At 39.4% G+C, this 20,398-nt stretch overlaps 2 protein-coding genes across 2 annotated transcripts in view; both read left to right on the forward strand.

The window, feature by feature from the left end:
• Nucleotides 1-2,119, forward strand: part of LOC117479411 (deoxynucleoside triphosphate triphosphohydrolase SAMHD1-like) — a 37,912-nt gene extending 35,793 nt beyond the window's left edge. The window contains 4 exon segments of the mRNA XM_034126362.1: nt 45-146; nt 238-339; nt 466-601; nt 1,366-2,119. Of these exon segments, the coding sequence (XP_033982253.1) occupies nt 45-146; nt 238-339; nt 466-601; nt 1,366-1,397 (372 nt within the window). The 3' untranslated portion in view covers nt 1,398-2,119.
• Nucleotides 2,120-4,305: 2,186 nt separating this feature from the next.
• samhd1 (SAM domain and HD domain 1) lies at nt 4,306-19,261 on the forward strand. Its single transcript, XM_034126361.1, has 16 exons — nt 4,306-4,622; nt 5,516-5,582; nt 5,746-5,818; nt 6,323-6,483; nt 7,358-7,473; nt 7,659-7,729; nt 9,958-10,116; nt 11,117-11,217; nt 11,341-11,449; nt 11,535-11,626; nt 12,248-12,363; nt 12,808-12,947; nt 14,105-14,200; nt 14,333-14,437; nt 14,572-14,709; nt 18,332-19,261. Exons 1-16 carry the CDS (start codon nt 4,442-4,444, stop codon nt 18,482-18,484), a joined length of 1,878 nt encoding a protein of 625 aa, XP_033982252.1. The 5' UTR covers nt 4,306-4,441; the 3' UTR covers nt 18,485-19,261.
• The last annotated feature ends 1,137 nt before the right edge of the window (nt 19,262-20,398 follow it).

Consider the following 20,398-nt stretch of genomic DNA (forward strand, 5'->3'; position numbering starts at 1 on the left):
GTATTTCATCTCTCACTTCTCAACCTTTGTCCTTCCTACTTAAGGAGGAGATATCTCAGTTGAGAGAGGACCTGACTGCAGCCCTCCCACTCCCACGAGAGGGAGCTCCGGCTGACGGGCTGACAAACGAGGACTTTGTAGTTTTAGTGAGTTTTTCGTTTACTTACTTTTGCTTCGCCAATCCATTGATTTACTTTTGAATAAAGAACAGGCTTCTGTCTCAACCTTCTCTTCTAGGCTGTTACTTTGGACTATGGGGAGAAGGAAAATGACCCCATCAATAGTATGGACTTCTACAGCAAGAAAGACCCTACCCAAGTAAACAAAAAGAAAGAACAGGTCAGAACAATGACGACAAAAATCTCAATCTTAATCTTTTTTTTTGTGAGCTTTTGTGTATTTCTTTGTAGGGAAACCTTGGTTATGTATTTTTTATTATATTTATGCTGCTATCATTCTTGTCAGGTGTACAAGCTTCTCCCAGAGTACTTATCTGAGACGCTCGTCAGGGTTTACAGCAGGAAGATTGATCCTGAAAGACTGGAAGCTGCCAGGGAGCACTTGAAACATTGGATCGAAGGGAGGAATGACAATCTTCCAGGTAATATTGATATCTAAGATATTAAAAATAGAATGTATCGAACTGCCTATAGCCGAGTAGTTAGTTGTCAAATCGAAGTCAAATGCCCTGAGCAGCAAATCTTAGTTTGTTTCCTAGTTGGCTGGACCACTTGAGGTGTAAGAAAAACGCTTTAGTTTGATTTGAAAGTCTGGAAAAGGAGATGGCCCGCCTTCTGCAAGTCATTCCGTACTCTCTTTACAAACATATCTGTCTCCACTACAACTGTCAAATAAAGGCATATTGCACCACCATTTTTTAAATAGGTCGTTTTATTAAATGGCAGTGATATTATATCATAGTAGTACAGTATAAAATATGTACAGTATGAGTATTAGTATATGGACATGAGCAGGTAAGGAGGAATAATTACTTTCGTTACATCTTGTCAGATCTCAACGATACAATTGCAGTTTAATTGCACTTTGATCTTGCCTCTGGAGTTAAAACCATCTATGCCTGCTGCTTAATGATTATTTTAATCATTGATTAAGTAGCAATTACTTCCTCAATTAGTTTACTTTTATAATTTGGTCAGTACATGTAAGAAAATGGGGGGAAATGCCTGTAATATGTAGTAAAGACAAAGGTTACGTCTTTAAGTAAAGTGAGAAGCTGGATCTATTTTTCTGTGGAGCTACTAATAATGTAGCTCCACTGTAGACTAGCACCATGCTTCAGTAAAGATAGTTGCAGCTCTGCTCTTGGTAATGCTGATACACTTTTCTTTCTTTATTTACATGCAGTGGAGAGCCACTGTCTCCTCACACAATATTGATGAATCTGAAGTTTTGGAAAATGGAAGTTAAACCTGAAAAAATAAAGAAAACACTTCCTGGCTCTCCTTGGTTCATACTGATTGAAGGTGATCGAGAAATTTGATCAAGTGAGTATGTGACTTAACGACTTAAAAGTGAATGAGGATGCATTATGCATAATTGGGCCACATATGCAGTTTTTAGAGCCCTGTTTAATATTATAAACTAATCTAAGTGCAAATGTGATCATTTTAAATCAGCTTTAATTAAGAATCATTGTTTAATACCATATTATGGCTATTTGAAATGTAATTTTAGGTGTGATTTAGGGATTTTAAATATTTAGTGGTGTTTGTTTAAGATATCCAGCGTGTGAATTAATGTGGTAACCTGATTATATATTCTTTTTTAATTTGATTCATGTTTGATTAAAGATTGTTTTGGGTGTATGTATTTGTTTTTAATCTATCAATATGAAATCAATATCGTTACTATTACCATTATATATTACTATTCATACTGTACTGTAGTTATACAATATAGCTTGCTTCCTTCAATGTAACCATCTGTATGAATGTGGTTAACTTGGGGTATATTTCTGTTTATGGTCATGGTGTGAAAATGTTGTGATTTGTCATCATGGGACTTTTGAGGAAAACCTACAACAATGTTTCAACTTTGTTGCTGTTGAGATTGGGTTAATAAAAAAGTGTTTCTTCTTAATTTGAAATCAATTAAATGTTGTGTTTATTGTGCGTCATTGTGCCATTTTACTCATCCAACATAATAATTCAGCAGCGATTTGAATTCAGTTAGATATAGAGTTGCTTATTCAATTCTTCAACAAGTATCACTAGTACAGATTCTTTTTTTTTTGCACAACCCTGAGGTAATTCATCTAAGGGAATATTTGAAGAAGCGTATCTCACACAGTCTCCATTTAGTACCAAAAATCTACTGATACATAACTCACTCTATTAGAGCTGCAACTATTAACCAAAGTGTAGCTAGCATTTACAATTTCCCTGAAGCCCTTTTCATTTATTGCACTTATTTTTCCTAAATCTTGCCTGTTTGCTTCCTCAACGTGTCTATATTGCAAAACTACCTCTGCTTTATTTCTATACAGGATGCTCATTGCAGGGTTGGGCTATATGACAATATATGTAAAATGTAGCGTGAGACGATGTTAATCTTCCTGCCGTATTGTTTTATGATATTTCCCTTGATTATGACAGTGTGATAATCCTGGATTTAAACCTTACTATGTTATTCATTTCACTGGATGTGTCAAAACAGATGATCCTAACTATTTTATCATTAAACAATTTATAGAATGTATATCATATATTATAAAAAATACAAACCAAAAGAATAGTGTCAATATTGCCTACCCATATTGTACTGCCTTACTTCTACTGTTTTGTTGTTAGTTTGTAGTTTTCCCTTATACAAAATAAGGGCCTAGAGACGATAAGGGAGTATTATGCATGTTACCTTCAAACCAGGTTATGCAGTATGAGCAGTGTATTTCAATGTCATGTTACTTTATACTTCATTACATTTTTAAATCAAATACTGAATTTTTTACTCCTCAACATTTTTCGACAGCTTTAGTTGCTAGTAACTTTGCAGATTCAGAAAATTAAAACAAAATATATAAAATAAACTAGTAAATGATAATGGATTACGTCAACTGGCAATACATAAAGCACAGTTTCCAGCTGCAACATTAATCATCCCATAATCCCCTCTGTTTCAGCCCTCTTACTTTGTCTGTTACTTTAGATGAAAATAAGGAGCCACTCCCCACGCCCCTCTGAGAGATATTTGGTTAAAAAGAACACAATAGTGCTCTAGGAGGAGATTCAGGTGATAAGGTGGGGGGGGGGGGGGGGGGGGGTTACCTTGGATGGTTATTGGCTAATGGTTACACAAGCCAAAAAAATCGTTATGACATCATAAAGTGGCCAAAATCTGATCAGCTTATTTTCAGACAGGTTTTTTTATATAAATGGATCAGGGCAAAAAGAGAGCAAATCTTTTTTCCTGAAACTTTCAGAATCTCTTTACACAGAGGGGACACATGTTTATGTATAAAAGACCTCAAGAAGTGGATTTTTCCTAATAGGTGACCTTTAACTTGGCGATTTACCACTGGATCCCGTCGCGTGTCGATGCTCCTCGCTCCCTCAACACGTGTGTTTCAATGATCCCTCCATTCATACTTTATCACAATAGTTCTACACAGGAATATCGTTTTTAAAAACGCCGGCACTGCATGTCCTCCATCGTCGTCACTGAACGTAATCCGGGGTTTTGGCATCACTTCTCTGGCCTCATTCGCTGCACTATATTTGGCTCCACCTTCCGCGTGCTACGCGTCAAGTTCTCTACAAGCAGCGAACAATTTACCGGAAGCGAAGTGTTGAAATAAAATCATAAAACAGATTCAGGTTCTCAAGCTGATCAACAGCACATTTTTATAAAAGCAAAAAAAGTCCAAAAATAAAAATAGTGCAAAGAGGGAGTATTATGTATGTATAATATAAGTAAACGTATGAAGCTTAATGTAATAGTTTAACTACTTTAATGATATATGGTCACTTTAAAAGAAAAACAAATACACTGCTACTTTTTTACCATGATGTTCTTATCTGCTATTAGTGGGGGTTTTTTTACCGATGGTGTTCTTTTATTATTAATTACGTGTGCATACTTAGTTAATTTTGAATGTGTAACGTCTTTCTCCTCACTTTATCTGCACTTTCTGTTGTAATAATGTATATTCCGGGACAAATAAAGGAATTCTGATTCTGATTTAATCACGGTTCCAAAGGCTTTTATTTTGGAATTATCAAGCGGAAACCGTTTCTGTGTTTCAGTTTTTGTTGACGCCCCCGGTGTAGAAACAAAACCCGGGTATTTTTCACCGCCAGACTGTCTTCTGTGCAGATCTACTCGATCAGCTGGTGGAGTCGACAAGGGAAAGATTACCGGCTGTAATCTTTCAGGGTTTTACTCTTCTGACTAAAGCAATTCGCCGCGAGTCTATCGGACCAATATGGAGAACCGAAAACGGCAGTTGGAGGCAGTTGTGACCGACAACCACTGCTTCAAAACGCCGGAGAAAAGGGTGTCATTGGTCCGGCTGCTGGACTCCGACTACATGCGATGGGGAGTGGAAGATACATGTCAGTACCTGCGAAGAGAAGATCTCGTAGAGTGGGAAGATATATTTAAAGGTTAGTTTCTGGGTTCTTTAATAAACGGTTGTTCACCTTGTTGTTGATATTAATACAGTAGATCAGTTGATAGCTGCTTCTAAATTATGCTAACTTGCTGTCCTGTGTGCAGTCAGTGGTGTAAAGTAACTAAGAAGATGTACTGTACTCGAGTTCAATGTTGAGGGGACCACCACTATTCATTTAATACCTTGTCGTTACTTGGCAGATTTGGATTAATAATTTGAAATATAATCAACACATAAATAAGACTTTAATTACACCTGGAGTAACATCTAGCTACCCTGCAGTATACACAGTCATTAAAACTAGCTGCACCTTTACCAGCTTTGATAAACACATTAATGCATCAATAATTATAATCAAAACGTATCATATATATTATTCTAAAATGGACCAATCTGCATAAGGAGTACATTTAACTTGTGTTACTTTAAGTATATTTTGATGCAAATACTTTTTGTAATTTTACTTGAGTAAGATTTTGAATACAGGCCTTTTGTAACATAGTATTCCTACACTCTGGTAGTTCTACTTTTACTTAAGTCCAAGATCTGAATACTTCTCCCACCACTGTTAAAGCTTTATTTGTATAGCATTTTTCATACACCAGGTGCAGCTCTAAGTGCTTTTACAACATGGCGGCCCACATCATAAATTAAAACAAAAAAAAGAAATTATCTTCCCGTCAAACGTTAAAACCCTTTTGCACACACGCAGCATAACAAGATAATACAACAGTTCAAGGGACACATGGAGGTAAACGGTGTGATAATACAATACAATAAATGATCCCTCTCTGCAAAATAAAGGAAGACATTAGACAAAATGAATAAATAAATAAATACAATAAAATATTAAAACATTAATTGTGTTTCCCCTGTGTTTTCTAGCACAAAAGATCACAGGTGTTGGGCTGCGGTATCTCAGTGACTCTGATCTGGAGAAGATTGGTATAAAGTAAGTGTGTGTTTGTGTTAATTTGTGGGATTTGTGAAAATTGTCATGGGCACAGTGAGAAATGGGACCAAAAGGCCACTAACACTTGTGTCAAAGTAAACATAAATTACTTCTCTAATAACGATGCTGTTTCTTTCTCAATTGTTGATCCGGTGTTGCCCAGGTGCCTTGGTGACCGTCTGAAGATCCTTCATAGCTTCAGGAAGCTGTGGCAGATAGGAGCAGAGCCAAATAAGGTAACTACCAGCTGAATTGTGCTGAATTTGCTACATTTCAAGGCCAAAGGGATAAAGAAGACATAATAAGAAAAAAGAGAAGCACTTGTAGGATAAACAGAAAGGAAGTGTGAAAAGACACAAGGGTGCACAAAATACTTCCTCCTAGCCCATATTTGTTCTCAACCCATACCTCAAAAACAGAATGTGAAAATAACACAAGCTGCAAATAAGCTTAAGGGGAACATTGTGAAATGAAAACCGACCGGTTTGTCCCTTTTTTTGGAAATGTCAGACACACCTTACTTCCTGCTATTTAAACCATCGTTATACCTTGTCAATAGATTTTTACATTGTAAAGACTTCTTTTAACTTTAGTTTGTGAAATCTATTTATATATTTATATCATTTTCTGTCCATGTGTTTTGTTGAAAAATGGCTTCAAACCATCGTACCACCCTAAGATAAACACACAGACTGGCTATATATTTTGATTAGGAATGGTATCGTTCGGTCTTCTTTCAGGTGTTTAATGATCCTATTCACGGGCATGTGGAGTTGCACCCTCTTCTCGTCAAAATCATCGACACGCCTCAGTTCCAGAGACTACGAAACCTCAAGCAGCTCGGAGGGACCTATTATGTTTTCCCCGGAGCATCCCACAACCGGTTTGAACACAGCATTGGGTACGTGTTTGGTGGGTTTATTTAATAGGGTTTATAATGAGGCATCAATAAAACTCGTATCATAGAATCATAGGCTCATATAAAACCACATTAACTGGCAAAGCATTGAGTCACCAAAGTGACAAATAGAGATAATAAAAGGAAACTGACGAATATAAAACACAATATTTCTCTCAGTAATCTTTTAATCTGGATTTATATTAGGGACATTGCCCTCATCGGATATTATATTGCACTGGCCAAGAGTGCATGTCATGGGGAAAATACCCGCCTTCTGTCCCTTCCCCTCCTATTGGGAATAGGCTTTCTATACACTTGTATTGTGAAAAAGATACCTGCCAATATGTTGACAAGAGATGTTGTCTATGTTAGAAAGGATAGGCTGACATTAGAATCAGTTTTCCGTTATTAGTCCCACAGCAGGGAAATCAGTGTTACAACCCAACATGGCATGGCAGACAAAAAGGCAAGCAATAATAAACAGAGAAGCAAAGCACACATTAATAATACAATTAAATAAAGGCAAGTTAGTACACTGCCAGGGCTAAAAAGGGACTAGCAGCAATTTTAAAAAAATTACTAAATAACATACTGTATTAAAGTATTGAGACTTTCTAAAAAGGAAATGTTGGTACTTTTATAAAAATGTGTGATGAATGATATGAATATATTTCAACATACAATCGTTAAAAATCGTTACAATTGTGTTTAATTTGTAGTTTTTTTTTTAAGGTGCTACATGCATGAAAATTGTGTAACCAAATGTTACATAAGGTTTCACTAACATGTCTTTATCTTTATATAGTTAATTTTTAGTTATGGTTTGTTGAACTCTTACTGTAAATCTGCATTGTTTTATTGTGTGCTGCTACAGAGTGGGACACTTGGCAGGGCGGCTCGTAGAAGCTCTGAACGAGAGGCAGCCAGAGCTCCTCATCTCTCGCAGAGACATCCTTTGTGTGCAGATCGCTGGGCTCTGCCATGACCTGGGTGAGTGATGTTCAGGTGCTCACATAATTCAGGTTTAAGTTGGGCATGAGGGAGAATGCAAGTTAAACTCTTCCCTTTTCCTGTCTATTCCCCTCGGAATAACACACAAGAAGCTTAGTGCAAAGTTCACACATGTCACATTCAATAGCTTTTTAATGTAACCCCCCATTCCAACCCCTATCCAGGTCATGGGCCATTCTCCCATATGTTCGACAGCAAGTTCATCCCCAGAGCACGTCCAGGAATTTCCTGGAAGGTAAGAAACAATCAGATTTATTTTTCTCTTTTCTTTTGCCGTATGCATTGAGGGTAAAGAAAACAATGAGGCAAAATAAGAACACTTCTCTGGATTAGTTTTGTACAAGCCTTCATATTTTTATTTCCAGTTATTACTGACAAAGGCAGATTGTCTAAATCCACTTTTTCGCAGTTTAAGAAAATGCAGACCGTCTGGGGAAGTCACTTCTAGACATCTTAATAACTCAAATCTGAATTTCTGAGGTTTAAAACCTGTGTTGTGATTTGTCAGAAAATGATTTGGCACTCAAGTATAAAATAAAAACCCTTTAAATCACAGTTTCAACTTACAAGTCCAGCCGCGCTTATCAACTGAACTGAGCTACCACAAAGAATCTTAAAAAAAACCTTGTTTGGTCACATCTCGAAACAGAACATTCCTTGCTTTTAAAATAGGTTGGTTGAAAATAGGAACAAATGGAAGAGTCAGACTGCAGATAATAACTACCTTCTGTGCAATTTAACACAATCTACTGCAAAGTAAGGAATTCTTTACATCAAAATAAACTTGAGTCTGATAGATTTTTGTCTAAGTCTAAAATAAGTGATAGGTAAAACCCTAAACTCCTTTGTTGGCACTAACTCCAAGGACACTGTCTCCCCAGTTTCATTCTTACTTTATTTTGGTTGATTGGTTTATAGTTATAGTAGTAAAATAAAGTTAACAATGGCATGAAGATACAGCAATCAAAAGCTTGTTTTTCAGTGGCTTATTGTAAGCCGTTACAATGTCATTTGTCTTCAGTAGGCCATTTGAGGGCTTAGATATCGATAGCACTTCTGCCCTTTCACACCAACGCGTTTTCAGCGCCGGCTCGGAGCTAGAGCCTAAAAAGTACCGGTTTTTCCTGTTCACACCCCAGCGGCGCCGCCTCTTAGCTCCGGAATCCGGTTCACTTCCAGCTCCAAAAAATTGTCGGCCTAGAAGCAAGAGCTTCGGAGCTAAGAGGCGGCGTCGCTTACGTCTCTCTTACGTCGAGGCGTGCAGGAAACTAAACCCACCTCCCCCTGAACATGGGTCGACTGAAGAGTGAGAGTCTCGTCATGCCTGCCTACAAGCAGTAGCGCTGAGCAAAGTGACTAGAAGGCAACCACACACTTATAAAAAAAAACACACTTTATAAAGTCAGGCAACACTAACCAGGCTTCGTGTGATTCTGTTTATTTGTACCTTACTTTGACCATCCGTTCGCTGTTATTGATCATTGTGGAGAGCAGGCAGACGTTTTGTTTTTTATTATAGCAGCTATCGGATGGAATCAATACATGGGCTGCACAGGTTGTCATGTCCGACTATCACAAGTAGAATCATAATGAAAAATACGCCGGTAAAATGTGCCTGTAGAAAACGGCTTGGCAAGTAGTCAGTTTAGCTTCGGTTGCTATGCTAACATCACCCATGTTATACCAGAGAAACTTTCATAACAGCGTTGTGATGCCAAACAGCGTCAATTCAGACTGACACCAAACAGCGTCAATTCAGACTGACACACATTCACTTAAGGGGAACTGGGGATATGTATCAGCTGCTTGTGTGACAGTCAGACAGTGAATACTTTAGAGCCGTGTGAGCTAACCCGGAGCTAACGGGAGAATAAACTCCCGTGGAAGAGCAGCCAGCACTGCAGCGGTCGGTAAATGCCGCTGAAACACATTAATAAACAATGAACCACGGCACTCTGGAGAAAAGTATAAGGTTGGAGAAGTCGTTATTTAATTTAATCTGGCTTCGTATGATTAAAAGCAACACGATCATCGACCCGACGCAGTCCCCCGTTGTTGTTGTTGTTGTTGTGAGCTCCGTTGGGGAGAAAATCAGCGATGTAAACGGTGACATCATGACGCAGCAGCGGCAGCTCTGGGCGGTGTGAACAGAGCGAGAGCAGAAAAGGGAAACCGGAGCTGAACCAGAAAAGCTCTAGCTAGGAGCTAGAAAGGGAAAAGCGCTGGTGTGAAAGCCGCAACAGAGTGAGAAGTCTTATCACTGATAAGAACTAGAAGGCACACTTGTTATTATGTAAGTTATGACCACACACCTGGCATCCAGCAACCGTGAGATTAGATAAGTGTCCTGTCATGTTTTAGTTGCGATAAGCTCTTTCGATGTGAGTAATGAGTCATGTGCTTTCACTTTCAAAGTGAGACCATGCACATTTCCATATTAACAACAGCCTGTTTGTGTTACAGCATGAGAACGCCTCTCTGAGCATGTTCGACTACCTGGTGAAGGATAATGGCCTGAAGCCGGTGATGGAGCAGCACGGCCTGGTGCTGCCCGAGGACCTGGACTTCATTAAGGAACAGATTGCTGGACCACCGAACTCTGTTTCAGTTCAAGACCAGAAGGTAGTTCCACTTCTGCCCGTGTGAAATAAGCCAATGAAACAGCCACTGTGTATAAAGCAGGGGTGTCCAAACTACGGCCCACGGACCATTTTGAATCGGCCCTCAGCAAATTAAAAAAGCATAATAGAATATGGACCACAAATGAAACTTGTGCTTGTCTTATATTGTGCTTCTTAAATATAAATGTAAAAATATATTACACAGTAGTATTCATGTGTTAATAAAACCACTTTTCAAATAAATTCAGTCAATTAAAGTTGGAAACATTTTCTAACGTATCTCAGTTGATAAGAAAAAAAGCCCAATGACTTATTTACATATCAAGCTTGAAATACACCCTTCCTATTTCTCCTTATTATAATCAATCTGAGGTTTCTGTTTCTAAGGGATGAGCTGTCAACACTCACAATCATAATTTACCTACATTTGATTGATTTTGCTAATTTATGAGGCAATATACCTCTAGGGAGTGGCCCAGCCGTGTGTGTGTGTGTGTGTGTGTGTGTGTGTGTGTGTGTGTGTGTGTGTGTGTGTGTGTGTGTGTGTGTGTGTGTGTGTGTGTGTGTGTGTGTGTGTGTGTGTGTGTGTGTGTGTGTGTGTGTGTGTGTGTGTGTGTGTGTGTGTGTGTGTGTGTGTGTGTGTGTGTGTGTGTGTGTGTGTGTGTGTGTGTGTGTGTGTGTGTGTGTGTGTGTGTGTGTGTGTGTGTTGTGTGTGTGTGTGTGTGTGTGTGTGTGTGTGTGTGTGTGTGTGTGTGTGTGTGTGTGTGTGTGTGGTGTGTGTTGTGTGTGTGTGTGTGTGTGTGTGTGTGTGTGTGTGTGTTGCTCATTCATCTTAACCTCATAGTAGGAGCTACGTGATACATGTGTTTATCTTCTATTTTCTTAGCGCTGCGTACAAACAATGAAAGCCAGTTGGAACCAGAGTTAAATATGTGTACGGTTAAACATACTTGGGAAAATAAAGCTGGTTCTGATGTCACTTTTATCTGATCTCTCCACAGTGGCCATATAAAGGCCGTCCAGAAGACAAGTCCTTCCTTTATGAAATCGTGGCCAACAAAAGGAACGGCATTGATGTGGACAAATGGGATTACTTTGCCAGGTGGGGCTTGCTGAGCTGTTAGTTCCTTTAATAATAATGTTCCAAGTGATACATCAATATTCTTTTTTTTGTATTTTAACTAATCAACTTTTTTGTACACATTCCTGACCTCTGTTTCCTTAGGGACTGCTACCACCTGGGCATCAAGAACAACTTTGACCATGGCCGCTTCATAAAGTTTGCCAGGGTGTGTGAGGTGGACGGGCAGAAGCACATCTGCACTAGAGACAAGGTGCTGACTTTGTAACATCTGCTTTTTGATCAACTGCAATCCATTTAGACGATTAGTTGTAACGTGCAGGTCATTCTTTTAACAGGAGGTGGGCAATCTGTATGACATGTTCCACACGAGGAACTGTCTCCACAGAAGAGCCTACCAGCACAAAGTGGGCAACATCATAGAGACTATGTGAGTAGCTAATCGCTCTGATGTAGATTGCTGTCTTTGCTTGACAATTTAGTTGTTTTTACGGATAATTGTGGTGGAAATTTGAATCGATCTCAAATGCAGGAACAGAGCAACTTCGTCCTCAGAGGATGAAGAGGTTCTGCACCACGAACACAGCTAACAGTCCCACCATAAAGAAGAAAGGAAGCAGCCAACTAAACCTTACCATAAATTCCCTTAGACATTATCTAAACATTCCCACCATTAAACCATAAAACCCTCCAGTCCTTAACCATTTGCAAATCCACCTCTCACCCACCTCTAACCCTTCTGGCATGTCCATTCTAAACAAATGTCTATGGTCCACACACATAGGACATACATTCAATTTAACAGAGTAAAAGGCAATCAGAGTGTAAGACATAATATATATACTTACTTACTCACTTGTCCACATCAATGCCTTTCCTTTTGTTGGCCACGATTTCATAAAGGAAGGATTTATCTTCTGGACCGCCTTTTTATATGGCCACTGTGGAGAGATCAGATAAAAGTGACACCAGAACCAGCTTTATATTATGTCTTATAAATGATTATATGATCATTTGACACAACAATAATATGTTGGGTATGGTTATCCAGGATCACAGAAGCCTTTTTAAAGGCAGACAAGCACATCCAGATTGAAGGCTCCGGAGGGAGGAAGTTCACCCTCTCCACAGCCATAGATGACATGGAGGCCTACACCAAGCTGACAGGTCAGCAGAAACCACTGTGTGCACATTTAAAATATAGCTGCAGTATATTAAGAGCTGCAGGATCAAGTCCTAAAGCTCAGTGGGCTTTCGGAGGCCTGGAATCCAATCTGTTGTTAAGTTTACAAGAGTTTTACGTTTTGTTCTAGTCATGCAACCGTGGGGTTTTTCAATTACAATGTTCATTTCTGACAAATATCTTGCTGATCAAAACTTGTTTTTTATTATGTTATTGCATTATGGTGCATTGTGTTCTTCAATTAAGTATCTACCCATTAACTTACTTACTTACTTTCTTAGTGTTTATGTTTCACTATATTTGACTACACACTCTACACTCCCTGTTTTGTGACATCCACATTCATAAAGTATAAATAAAGAACTAGTGACTTTTGTGTCTTAGGTTTGCTTTATGTTACCTGTCATATTCTTCTGTTTGGCCTGTAGATCATGTGTTTGAAAGAATTCTCCACTCTTCCTCTCCGGAGCTGGCTGAGTCGAGGCAGATTCTACGCAACATCGTCTGTCGACGCCTCTATAAATGTCTGGGCCAAACTCAGGCAGAGCAACCCTTGAGTGTCACCCCGGTGTGTGTATATATAGCATTTAGGAGCTAGTTGTTTTGTGAGTGTTCTGAGATGCTTTTCAGTTGCCATGTAGGGCTGCAGCTAACAATATTTCCATTATTGATTCATCCATCATACGTATGTTTGAGGTATGATCTTTTTAATTAGTTCATTATAGGGTCTAAAACAATGTCAGAATATGTGGGAAAATGCACTTTCACAGAGGCAGAGGTCTTCAAACTTCAAGCTTCATTTGTCCAACAAAATAAATAAAAGATAAAAAAAGAGAGCAGCATTTTATCCTTGCTTTTGAGAAGCTGCAACCAGCAAATTTAAAGACATTACAACAATAAACTGTTTATCAAAAATGTTGACAATTAATTGTCACGAACTTGGATACACAAGGGAAAAGGACTCAAATGCACAACCCGGGAGCCAGAGGTAAAGTATAAGTAATATACTTTATTTTCCAAAAAGGTATACAAAAAGAAAATAACACTCTTAACGAGGTGACAGAAAGGCTCCAATAAGGCACAACAAAAATCGCTCACAACGTGAGGAACAAAACTTACAAAAAGTTTCAGGAGCATAAATCAGGCTTGTGACAAGATAAGCATTCGCTGATGAGCAGAGTACTGGCATGAGGACAGGACAAGACGAACTGACAAACAACAAGGGGAGACTAGGGAATTTAAGCAAGAGGTAATTGGGCACAGGTGGAAACAATCAGGGGCTGGCGCTGATGAGCGCGGGAGACACACACAAGGGTAGGGAGTCAAGGAACCTGGAATGAAATGTAACAGTTGAGTGTCAAAACAGGAAGTGGGAGGCAATACAAGAATTGACTAAACAACATGAAACGTGACTGACTCAACACTTTTGACGGTACTCAACAGTAATGATCTCTTGAATGGTAAATTAACTAATAATTTCAGATGATCTTCCGTAAAAGTACTACAAAAGTACTAGATTTTGTTGATGGATACTGCAAAATAGATTACAAAGATTAGATTCGAGCTCAGAAGTTGTGCATCTAATGGTTGAATTTATATAATTTGAAATAGCCTTCATTGATATGATACCGTTATTATATATGTCCAAGGGTAATGTAATGTTATGTCCCTGCTAATATAAAATATGTATTATTCTTCACTTATCTACTTTTTGCTCCCCTTCAGGAGACAATTCGCAAATGGGAAGAAGATCTGGCTAAATCCCTCCGTCAGAGCTGCTCTAAGGATGGCAGGCTGCAGCCGGAGGACTTTGTAGTTAGTGTATGTTTTTGATCTAATTTCTAACATTCTTTATTTATATACTATTGTTATGAATTGTAGCTACTTTGTATATATCTTAAGATGTGAGTCTTTCTACACGTTAAGAAGATATAACCCTCCTTTTCCCTTTAGGTCATCTATATGGACTATGGCATGAAGGATAAGAACCCCATCAACAATGTGCGTTTTTATTGCAAAGATGACTCGTCCAAAGCCATCCAGATCCGCAAGAACCAGGTCAGAACTGTAGGAAGTACCTCAGAATTCAAATCTTGAACCGTCTTTGCCTGTGTTTTGTTTTTTTGTCATAGGTGTTTGTCATTGCTTCTGTCTGAAATGTATGTCTCGAAGTAAACTGTCATTCTTGCCAGGTGTCTAAACTTCTCCCAGAGCAGTTTGCTGAGCAGCTCATCAGGGTTTACTGCAAGAAGACCGACGACAGGAGTCTAGAGGCTGCCAAGAAACACTTTGTCCAGTGGTGCATCAACATGAACCTCTCAAAGCCTCAGGTACTATTTAATCGGACGTGATAATAAATGTGTATGTTGGTTGTTGAACATGAGTTAGGTAGTTTGCCTATACCATAAACTGAAAGGACAAACAATTATAATAAGATAAGATATACCTATAATAGTGTTAGGCACAAGTAGCCCTTAGCCCTGTTAAGCTGCATTGTGAATACATTATGTTAAGCTGCTGTATGACACTGCAGACTGAAGAGGGAGCAACAACAGTTGGTGGTCATGTGCTGATTTAAGAGATGGTTTTCAAAGCACTGAGAAATGTTTTATGTGGTAGGAAATACATCTAGCATGTTGTATGAGGCCTTAAATATATGTTATGTAAAGAACTGCACAGGTTAATTATTCATGTAGAAGTAGTGTTTGTTTCAATTTCATTTTGTAATTTTTTGCATGGACTTTTTTCATGATTTGTAGGCCGGGACTTCTCTGCAGCACTCAAATTACTTATTTAAGAACAGTATTTGAAGGTATTATTTGCCTTAAACAAATATTGTACCTCCTGCAATTTGGATATTGCACTACTTTTTACCAATTCCAATCAAATACAGTTTATCCAGGGCTCACCTAAAGAAGGGCATTAGGAAGGCCAAGCACTGCCACAAACTGAGGATTGAGGAGCACTTCAATAACTCCGACCCCTGAAGAATGTGGCAGGGCATTCAGGCCATCACTGACTACAAACCCACCACCCCCTCTCTTCCGTCAAACGACGTCTCCTTCCTCAACGAGCTGAATCCTTTCTATGCTCTCTTCGACAGGGACAACTAGGAGACAGCCACTAATGGCGCGTTTCCACTACAGCGCGGAGCACGGTTTAAGAGGGCTGTGACGTCAGCGGCCCGTCTTTGGTTGCGTTTCCACTTGGCCTAGTACCGGCCGGCGGGTCCTAATTCACAGTTTTTCTGGCCTCATAAAATCGCGGGTCCAGGGCCAGAGACAACGAGGCTGAGTCGGGCTGAGTATGCTAAACTAGAGAGAGGAGCGCTGGCAACGGGGCTACAACTACAACAAGATGGACATATTTGACCGTGATTTAATTGTAATACACGTTTCTAAATGATGCCGAAGTAACAACATACTGATACCGGTTAGTAAAAACCATGAATTAATGCTTTGTCAAGTCTGCAGACAGACGGCAGGCGAAAAACCTTTTAAAATGCGTGTGTTCTAAATGGAGATTGGCTAAGCTAACGCAGTATATGCTCCGACCGTCCACACTCACAACAACGGCCTATACAGACATAAATAAAGCAGCGACTGTATTCGCCATGACACAGGCAGTCTGTGGTTTGTACTTGTTTAACTTTTGTCTAGTTTCTGAACATATATGAGAAGCTGTGAGCTCTGAGTGCTAACAGCTAACGGCTGTGTTGTTTTTCTGGGGTTTTCTGAAGATCACGTCACGGCTCCGCCTACACTGCGTTACTATAGATACTACCCCAGTTCCTAAACTGTAATGGAAATGCGCCATAAAGTGAGCCAGTCCTAACGAGGCCCAGCCATACCGAGCGGGGCCGAGCGAGGCCGTGTAGTGGAAACGCGCCATAAGGCTGTTCCCCCTGCAGACCACTAGCCCCTCACACTCTCACCTTCTGACGTCTTCACCACACTGAGCAGGATTAATGCACGCAAGGCTGCTGGACCCGATGGCATCCCAGGCCGCGTTCTCAGGGCCTGTGCTGGGCAACTGACTGAGGTCATGACGGACATTTTCAACCTGTCCCTAGCCCAAACTGTTGTCCCCACGTGCTTTAAAACCACCGCCATAGTGCCAGTGCCCAAACACTCTGCTGCAGCAGGCCTGAATGACTTCCATCCCGTTGCACTTACACCCATTCTCATGAAGTGCTTCGAGAAGTTGGTCCTAGCACAGCTTAAATCCCACCTATCACCGACACTGGACCCCCATCAATTTGCATACCGGACTAATAGGAGCACGGAAGATGCTGTTTCCATAACACTTCACACCGTCCTCTCACATCTGGAAAAAACCAACTCCTATGCAAGACTGCTGTTCATCGACTTCAGTTCAGCCTTCAACGCCGTCATCCCCTCCAAACTAATCACAAAACTCAACGACCTGGGCATCGACGCCCCCCTTTGTAATTGGATTTTAGACTTTCTAACCAACAGACCCCAGCATGTCAGGTTGGATAATCTCTCTTCCATGACCCTCAGCCTAAATACCGGTGTCCCACAAGGCTGCGTGCTGAGCCCCCTCCTCTACTCCATCATCACCCACGACTGTACACCTGTACATGATTCAAACACCCTCATCAAGTATGCAGATGACACAACGATGATCGGCCTCATCCACAACAACGATGAGACGGCCTACAGGGAGGAAGTTCAGCATCTGACTGAGTGGTGTGCCGACAATAACCTGGCCCTCAACACAACAAAAACAAAATAACTCATTGTGGACTTCTGGAAATCGAAAGGCAACACACACACTCCCATCCACATAAATGGAACGGCGGTGGAGCGTGTGTCTAGCTTCAAATTCCTGGGGGTCCACATATCCGATGACCTCTCATGGTCCAACAATACCACCAACATAGTAAAGAAGGCTCACCAGCGTCTCTTCTTCCTGAGGAGACTAAAGAAAGATCACCTCTCTCCTCAGATTCTGGTGAACTTTTATCGCTGCACCATTGAGAGCATCCTGACCAGCTGCATCACAGCCTGGTATGGGAACTGCACAATGCTCAACAGGAAGGCATTGCAGAGGGTGACGAAAATCGCCCAACGCATCATCGGTGTCCCACTCCCTGCCATCGAGGACATCCAGGGGATACGGTGTTTGCAGAGGGCGCACAACATCTTCAAAGACACCTCTCATCCTGCAAACCATCTGTTTGTCCTCCTACCCTCGGGGAGGTGCCTCAGGAGCCTCCGGTCCAAGACCAGCAGGTTCAGGGTCAGCTTCTTCCCCAGGGCTGTTACCCTGCTGAACTCTGCTCCCTGATAGACTCAAGCCCATACCCACCACCCACCTGTTTTATATATTTTACTGTCAATGCCGTTTACACTGTATATATTCATCTGTTTATAGCCTATTTATAATTATTCTATTTATAATAATTCCATGTATAATTATTCTCATTATGTAGACTCCTGCACTGCTATTTTGCACTTCTGGTCAGATGCCGATACTTACATTTCGTCACTAGTACATGTACTACGTAATGACAATAAAGTTGAATCTGAATCTGAAATGATCAGAATCAGAATTCCTTTATTCGTCCCGCAAAGAGGAGATTTACATTGTTACTGCAAAGTATAGATACAGATACAGAACACTATTATATAACAAGGCATGCACATCATATTTAAAGAAAATTATGACACAGTAGAGTGCTGGTGTCTGACATTAGTACAATTATTATTGCACATAGTTACGTAAAGATTCCTGTTACAGTAATGGGTGGACTAACTAGGAGTTACTAGCATTATAATTAATTGTTAAGCATTGTGTTTTCTTGCAAGGCCAAATTGGATGGAAGGAGGCGGCAGGCTTAGATGGAAATGCTTCAAATTTACATTTCCTTTTGAGAATGCAGTATTTGGTATCCAATATGTTTTCTCTTCTTCTTCTCCTTCGCAGGATGGAGACATAATAGCACCTGAGCTGACGCCTCAGAAACCCAGCTGGTCGAACAACAATGAGGGCGAGGGCAGTGAGAGTGGCGGCTCCACGGAGGTAAACTGTGCTACTGTGAATGGACAGAAGAAAGCCAAAGTTCAGCTGTTTAAATGAGTTTCTACGACCAAATAAATTGTTTCCAACTATAAAGATAGTTGTTACATACTAAGGGCCTTTACTCAGGGTTTTTACACAGATCACTCAATATCATACACATCTTTGTTTTAGTTTGATCATTTTTAATCAGGTTTTTATTTTGGACTCTTAACATTTGAAACTTGGGGTCAAGTTTTAAATTGGTTTATTGTTTTCTACTATCATGCCTGTGTGTTATGATCAATAAATCATGGTCAATTTGAATGTTTTACTCTGAACATGCGCACAGTATATTTCAGGGCAGCATTTGATTACAGCATCCAACAACATTGTGTTTTCTTTTCACAAAACTACCAGGGTTGAGTACGTTACAGCTGCTGTCAGAGGTTTCTGTGAGCACACAGATTCTGACATCTAAAGTGAGCATTTGTTTTAACCTCACTTTGGTTTGACCTTTCTTTGAAATATATGTATTTAAGTTCTGGTTGAGTGTGTTGTGCCGTGCTTTATTTATTATTCTTACAGTAAGTAGCTAAAGTTGTTCATTAGGGTTTTTTTCAAGTTATTGATCTGTGTAACATTTACATAAATGGGATTTTTGATACCATCTAAACATGTTTCCCCCTTCAAAATGTGATGTGATCTTTCCTCATAGCTGGTTGTTTTATTTTGCTGATTGTGTAAAAAAAAAAAACAGTGCTAGTGGGAAATTTACCAAGGGAAAAAAAAAAAAACATTTGTATTCCTATTGAAAGGAGTTGAAAAGTGAAAGTGAAAATAAAACTCTTTCTCTCAGATGTTTTCTCATGCAAGTACATTTTTTGAACACCAGAGGGCATCATGTTCCAGTATTTAGTAAGCATTGACATTTATGTCATCAACGTGTTTCCGTAAAGTTGAGAATACAGGTGCACTCTCATTTTAGGGGTGCGTAAATTTGCCCTGCAGCTTGGCAATGCATGGCAGATATTCATAACCTTAAATGAAATAAACAGATTTTTTTATTTAAAAAATGTGTTTATATTCCAAATCTTACTTAAGTAATGGTACAGCACTAGGAGTATGCATTGTAAAGAAAACTGTCCACATAAGTGTACATTATATTATCATTCCTCACTGTTTAATTTTACTGTTGTTCTATAGTTTTTGGTTGAGTTTTTGGCGGAGGTGGAAAGTAACAGTGCATTACCTTGAGTACTGAGGTAACTTTTTTGAGGTTATTTTACTTTACTTGAGTATTTCCATTTAATGCTACTTTATACTTATATTCACTACATTTAAAAGGGAAACAATGTACTTGTACATTTATTAAACAGCTTTAGCTACTTTAAACAAAATGCATCTCTAATAATAAAACTACTATATGTAAGTTACTAAACAGTACAATTATTTAACTATATTACAAAAAGTCTCAAAACTTAAATGCTACTTGATGCAACAATATGATTTAATATGTAATGTATATAGTTCAATATTACACCTGAAAGCCAGTAAAATGTATTACTACTTTTACTTTAAAATGTAAGACTGCCACTAGTTTTTCATGTAAAGTCTTAAACTAAAATGTTCCACTTAAGCTTCAAATCAAAGAGTGTGTGTATATATACACATTGATATTTTCTTATATGCGCATATGATTTTTGTGTTAAGTATACTTAAAACAAAAAGTAAGGCAATTTGTGTTTGGTAGATGATTTCTATAACAATGCTTTTTGGCAATAAATCTTATACCGTTGGAAAGCCTGTTTTCTTACCCTTCCAATGGTTCTTCCACACGCTACTGAGGCTGCTTGTTAAATGAATCAATTGTTAATAAATCAATTGTTACCAATATGTCTTTATTTATCAGACTTCAATCCACCAAACAACACCCAACTAGAGTCGGCAGCAAAAAAAGCTGTTTGGCATTGGCAGAGGAGATCTGTCAGATTT

This window comes from Trematomus bernacchii, unplaced genomic scaffold (genome assembly GCF_902827165.1).
Source record: "Trematomus bernacchii unplaced genomic scaffold, fTreBer1.1, whole genome shotgun sequence".
Lineage (NCBI taxonomy): Eukaryota > Metazoa > Chordata > Actinopteri > Perciformes > Nototheniidae > Trematomus > Trematomus bernacchii.